The following is a 7,100-nucleotide window of genomic DNA, read 5'->3' on the forward strand; positions in this document are numbered from 1 at the left end:
CCAGTCTTGAATAGTTAAGAAGAGATGATGTTTAATTTTAATTAGTTTAAGTCATGCTTACTAGCATGGGACTAGAGCAGCACTGTCCAAGATAAATGTAATGCCAATATATATTATATTTATATAATTAAAGTTTTCTAGTAGCCATGTTGAAAAAGTAAAAAGAGACAGATTAATTTTAATAATATATTTTATTTAAACTGGTATAGCCCAGATATTATTTCAACATGTAAACTATATAAAAATGATCAAAAAGATATTTTATTTTCATGACATTTCAATTAGGACTAGCCTTATTTATTTATGTATTTATTTATTTATAAGACAGGGTCTCCCTCTCATTGCCCAGGCTGGAGTGAAGTGGTGTGATCATAGCTCACTGCAGCCTTTACTTCCTGGGCTCAGGTGCTTCTCTCACCTCAGCCTCCCAACTACCTGGGACAACAGGCACACACCAGCATGTCTAGCTAATATTTTGTATTTTTAATAGAGATGGGGTTTCACCATGTTTTCCAGGCTGGTCTCAACTCCTGGGCTCAAGCCATCTGCCCACCTCGGCTTCCCAAAGTGTTGAGATTACAGGCATAAGCCACTGCACCTGGCTTGGACTAGACATACTTAAAAGTGCTCAAAAATCACATGTGGCTACTGGCTGCCATTGGGATGGTGCAGGTGGAGATTAGATACAAATAAAGTTGAGGTTAAAGAGACTAGGATAAAGCCATGTAAAAATTTGATGGGATCTTTGGTTTATGAACTAATGGCTTCTATGGGTGTTCTTTATGCTGGTGTGTGGCAGCTTTGAATTAGCTATGTTTTTGTCTACCTGGAATTACTACAGTTAGAGATAACGAGAAATGAAAACCTAATTAATATTTGCTAATTTAAGAATGTTGAAGGATTTTTGAAATGAAATAATGATCCATAATACCTTTATCTGGATTCCCAAAATCTAAAAAGATATTGGCAGCAAAACCTGACCTGACCTGAACTGACATGAGGCTATTTATAGTTTTTAATTGTCCTACCTAGTGTGACTATTTATGCTTTTTGCTGTAGAAATATTCGTGTGCTTGATGACAAGGTATTATCTCAGACCCTGCTGTTATGTAATTATTAGTATATGTGCTATATTACTTTTCTAAAATCCAAAGAATTCTGCATTCAGAAATACAAGAGTTTTAGATAAGGGATTATGGACCTATAAATGCATACTGAATGCTATTAATTGCATTATAGTGGTGATATAGGTATATAATTGCTATATTTAAGCCTGTTTTACATCCAGATTTGTTGAGTTTACCATAGTTTTATTTGTATGTCTATATGCCAAGTAACTGGAGGAATTACATTCTTGATATATAACTACTATTGGTTTGACTGTGAGTTTATTTTTATTGTAAAAAAACAACGAAATTTATCATCTTAACCATTTTGAAGTGCACAATACAGTAATGTTAACTATATGCACATTGTTGTGCAACAAATCTCTAGAACTTTTTCATCTTGCAGAACTAAAACACTATACCTCCTGAACAACAACTCCATATTTCCCTATTCCCTGACCCCTGGAGACCACCATTCTACTTCTGTTTCTATGAGTCTGACTACTTTAAATTACCTCATATAAATGAAGTCATACAGTGTTTGTCCTTTGGGGACTGGCTTAGTTCACTTGGCATAATGTCCTCAAGGTTCATCCATGTTGTAGCAAAGAAGGATTTTCTTTTTTAAGGTTCAATAACAATTCTATTGCATGTACATATCCTATTTTAAAGTCTATCTATAGACATTTAGATTGCTTCCACCTTTTGGCTATTGTGAATAATGCTGCAGTGAACATGGGTGTGTAAATATTTCTTCATGATCCTATTTTCATTTCTTTTGGACATATATGAATATTTTTAAATATTTTCTCTTTTCTATAAACTAAATAATTTTATAGTTTTATTATTTCATCTAGAAAACCTGTTTTGTATTTTAGATCTTCATGCCCAAGTTTTTCATTTATCTAAGGTCAATGTAAATTCAACAAGTTTTTCCCCCTTTAAGCTATCTTCTGTAACAGCTGTCAAGAAATGTACATTTTTTAAAAGGCAAAAATCAATACCAGGAAACAAATTCAATAATCAAGACTTTGTATTCATTCCACATTTTATACTTTGTGTTTATAGTTCCTTTTAACAGCTAGTCATTATGGGCCGGGCGAGGTGGCTCACGCCTGTAATCCCAGCACTTTGGGAGGCCGAAGTGGGCGAATCATCAGAGGTCACGAGTTCAAGACCTGGTTGACCAACATGGTGAAACCCCATCACTACTAAAAATACAAAATTAGCTGGGTGTGGTGGCGCATGCCTGTAATCCCAGCTACTCAGGAGGCTGAGGCAGAAGAATCACTTGGAGCCAGGAGGTGGAGGTTACAGTGAGCCGAGATCGTGCCATCGCACTCCAGCCTGGGTGGCAGAGCGAAACTCTGTCTCAAAAAAGAAAAAAAAAAGGAGTCATTATGTGTTCTCCAGAGATGTACAGTGGAAAAAAAAAAAAAAGAAAACTGACTTCAATGGAGATAAAAATCCAGTTTAATGCTATGATAAAGATTTTGCTGGAAATTTTTCTTAGTAAAGGTTAAAGTCATTGATAATGACTTTAATTTCATTTACTACATTGTTTTCATTTTAACTTCAACCAACCATATAATTTTTTCTTTCTTTCTTTCCCTAAAACCATCCTCCAACTCAATAAGTTTTTTGTATCTTGAAAGCACCACGAGAGGTTTATAATATTCTTGTTTGCCTTTCAGATATAATGGATTTAGTGTACTCTGTGTTTTATTTTTATTATTATTATTATTTTTAATGGAGCAATCGCTTCTTGGCGGAAGGGTGAAGAAAACCTAGATATTATAATGGCCCTTCACAGGTCACTGTACCTAAAGGGCTACACACTACATCGGTGATTAAAAATTTCAGGGGAAGCCAGGCGCGGTGGCTCACGCCTGTAATCCCAGCACTTTGGGAGGCTGAGACAGGCGGATCACGAGGTCAGGAGATCGAGACCATCCTGGCTAACAGGGTGAAACCCCGTCTCTACTAAAATACAAAAATTAGCTGGGTATGGTGGTACAGGCCTGTAGTCCCAGCTACTCGGGAGACTGAGGCAGGAGAATCCCTTGAACCGGGAGGCGGAAGTTGCAGTGAGCTGAGATCGCACCACTGCGCTCCAGCCTCATGACAGAATGAGACTCCATCTCAAAAAAAAAAAAAAAAAAAAAAAACAACTTTCTAAAAAGCACTCTTAAGACCTACAAATCAGAGTTTATATAGTGTTAACTCTATCAACAGTAACCTCTCTTATGGTTTCCAATTGTCAGCTTTTATTGAGACTTTTGAGGAAACAAAGAATCAGGAACTGGAACGAAAGGCACAGATAGAAGCCAACATTGTTTCACTCTTGGAGCACTGTAGTCGAGTGAGTACCCTGTGCCTGTCTTGGTGTCGCCTTTATTTTTGCTGTGATTAACTCTCTAAATACAACTCAAAAAATAAAATGACTCACTATTATGTCTTCTCATTTAACTGCTTCCTTTAAATTCCCTTACTTGTTACTATTTATTTCAGCTATTAACTTTTTTATCACTCTAGCAAAATGTCAGGTAATTAGGGCGATAGAGAAAAAGGATGATATGTATAATATCAATATTCAGCAGTAAATGAAGCCCTAATTGAGAATAATTATTATGATCTTCTTCCATTGTTAATCTGAACTTTTGAAAGTAACATTTGCACAGATAATTTCAAAACCTAGACAGACATATTAGAAAATGTTTATGTTTTTATACTGTAAATTTTATTGTAAATAAAAAGGATTCTTTTCTTGCATGTATCCGTAATGAGTATCTCAAATTATCAGAAAATGTTTATTGGGCATCTATTATGAAGTGCATGGTCTCCTTTCAATATTCTTAGTGTTTTAAGACTACAACCAGTTTCTAAAATAGTGTAGTTGAATTTTTTTCTGCAGTGAAATAAAGGAAATGAAGAAAAAAACCCCACAATTTTGAATTTATAGTCTGTCTTTATTGAGAAAATCCAATTTTGAATCTCATTTTCCATACAACATATAACTTGAGTGGTGTATTTCAAAAACAAATACCTGATCCAAACATCTCATCCTTTGACAGTGTTTTCCAAGGGTTTTATTGAGAGTTAAATCAGTGGATTTTTTTGTATTTTTATTTCTCTGCAAATGCAGAATATAAATCGTATGAAACAGATATCCTCTATCACCAATCAAGAGCTAAAGATGATGCAGGATGACCTCAATTTTAAATCTACTGAAGTGCAGAAATCACAAAGTACAGCTCGGAATTTGACTTCAGGTGAGAAAACAACCTAGATTTTAATATTCTTTTTTTTTTTAAATGTATCAGTGTTATTCTCCTTGATTTTTTTTAAAGCCTCATTGACTGAGGCTGTAATTTATGATTGCCTATTGCCCCAGAATTATGTATGGCTTTTTTCATCAGCTGGCTAGTATTATATTGTATATTGTCACTGACTTAACAACATTTATTGAATACTTATTTCACGCCTGTGCTATATAATTCTGGGTATCGTTAAAGATAAACAAAGCTGGATGCAAGTGAAAGTGCTAAGGACAGATTTTAGTCAGTAATACAGTGTGGCAGTAAGCAAGGAGGGTCCAGCATGAATTGAAATCAACTTTGATTAGTACAGAGGTGATTAAGTGTTTTAAAGGGAGAATGAGGGAGTGGTAAGGGAAAAGAAAAATTACAGAGTTCATCAGTGTACATGCTAATTAGGCCACCTGTGTCTGTTAGCTAGCAAGTATCAAGTTAGGATTCTGTGCTTATACACAGACTAGCAGGCAGAGGCCCTAACTTTCCCGATAATTACATTTTAATGGAATGGCTTTTAGGTCCTTGAGAAAAATACTTCTGAGTTGTGGGAGGTACATATGGATATGGTTTGGATTTTTTGTCCCCTCCAAATTTTATGTTGAAATGTGACCTCCAGTGTTCAAGGTGGGCCTACTGGGAGATGTTTGGGTCGTGGGGGTGGATCTCTCATGAATGGCTCAGTGTCATCCTTGTGGTAATGGGTATGTTTTTTGTGAGTTCAGGCGAGATCTGGTTGTTTAAAAGAGCCTGGCACTTCCTCCCTCTCTCTCTTGCCTTGTAACACGCAGGCTCCCCTTCTGTGATATCTCCCGTGGACACCCAGCTTTAAAATTTCCCTCTTTTGTACTCTTTCCCTTTATTTCTCAGACGAGCCAACACTTAAGGAAATAGAAAGGAACCTACATTGAGTATCGGGGGTAGGTTTCCCCTGATATCTGGTGCCCTTCTGTCATGATTATAAGCTTCCTGAGGCCCTCACCAGAAGCAGTTGCTGGCACCATGTTTCATGTACAGCCTGTGGAACCATGAGCCAAATAAGCTTATTTTTTTAAAATAAATTATCCAGTCTCAGGTATTCCTTTATAGCAGTGCAAATAGACTAACACACATATACATCTTAAAGGTACAGAGGAAAGATTCACAACTGGATGCTCTAAGAAAGGGTAGTCGGGCCTGTTGACCAATATGGGCTAGAATAAATAGTACATTCTTTTGGCAGCCTTAAGCTTTGTCTGGCAGGCACTTTAAAGTGGGGATAGGGTCATCCTAGGGATGCAGACTTGAGCTGTTAGAAACTGTTTGTTTAAATCTTCTAATGTGGGTGGAAGGTGGTGCATGAAATCATTTGTGCTGAGAGTGGAATTTTTATAGGCAGAGGTTGAGGCCTAGTTGAGAAGAGAACTCAGAGGAGCCTAGTTAGTTTGGTCAAAGATTGAATCTTTGTCAGTATAAGAGGCTTAAAAAAATCTAATCTGTTTCCTCAAGAAACTTTCAACCTCGTGGAGTGACAGTTATGATACAGTGAAATAATGCTATGATAGAAGTAAGCATAAGGAGCAATGGAAGTACATAGGGGACATACCTAGCCCAGTCTTGAATAGTTAAGAAGAGATGATGTTTAATTTTAATTAGTTTAAGTCATGCTTACTAGCATGGGACTAGAGCAGCACTGTCCAAGATAAATGTAATGCCAATATATATTATATTTATATAATTAAAGTTTTCTAGTAGCCATGTTGAAAAAGTAAAAAGAGACAGATTAATTTTAATAATATATTTTATTTAAACTGGTATAGCCCAGATATTATTTCAACATGTAAACTATATAAAAATGATCAAAAAGATATTTTATTTTCATGACATTTCAATTAGGACTAGCCTTATTTATTTATGTATTTATTTATTTATAAGACAGGGTCTCCCTCTCATTGCCCAGGCTGGAGTGAAGTGGTGTGATCATAGCTCACTGCAGCCTTTACTTCCTGGGCTCAGGTGCTTCTCTCACCTCAGCCTCCCAACTACCTGGGACAACAGGCACACACCAGCATGTCTAGCTAATATTTTGTATTTTTAATAGAGATGGGGTTTCACCATGTTTTCCAGGCTGGTCTCAACTCCTGGGCTCAAGCCATCTGCCCACCTCGGCTTCCCAAAGTGTTGAGATTACAGGCATAAGCCACTGCACCTGGCTTGGACTAGACATACTTAAAAGTGCTCAAAAATCACATGTGGCTACTGGCTGCCATTGGGATGGTGCAGGTGGAGATTAGATACAAATAAAGTTGAGGTTAAAGAGACTAGGATAAAGCCATGTAAAAATTTGATGGGATCTTTGGTTTATGAACTAATGGCTTCTATGGGTGTTCTTTATGCTGGTGTGTGGCAGCTTTGAATTAGCTATGTTTTTGTCTACCTGGAATTACTACAGTTAGAGATAACGAGAAATGAAAACCTAATTAATATTTGCTAATTTAAGAATGTTGAAGGATTTTTGAAATGAAATAATGATCCATAATACCTTTATCTGGATTCCCAAAATCTAAAAAGATATTGGCAGCAAAACCTGACCTGACCTGAACTGACATGAGGCTATTTATAGTTTTTAATTGTCCTACCTAGTGTGACTATTTATGCTTTTTGCTGTAGAAATATTCGTGTGCTTGATGACAAGGTATTATCT

The 7,100-nt window shown here is 36.4% G+C and overlaps 1 protein-coding gene across 1 annotated transcript in view; it reads left to right on the top strand.

Moving 5' to 3' along the window:
* IFT74 (intraflagellar transport 74) overlaps positions 1-7,100 on the top strand; it is a 121,780-nt gene that overhangs the window by 102,879 nt on the left and 11,801 nt on the right. The window contains exons 14-15 of the mRNA XM_011994370.1: positions 3,371-3,468; positions 4,252-4,378. Of these exons, the coding sequence (XP_011849760.1) occupies positions 3,371-3,468; positions 4,252-4,378 (225 nt within the window). The remainder of the gene's footprint in view (positions 1-3,370; positions 3,469-4,251; positions 4,379-7,100) is intronic.

Source organism: Mandrillus leucophaeus, unplaced genomic scaffold (assembly GCF_000951045.1).
Source record: "Mandrillus leucophaeus isolate KB7577 unplaced genomic scaffold, Mleu.le_1.0 Scaffold454, whole genome shotgun sequence".
Classification (NCBI taxonomy): Eukaryota; Metazoa; Chordata; class Mammalia; order Primates; family Cercopithecidae; genus Mandrillus; species Mandrillus leucophaeus.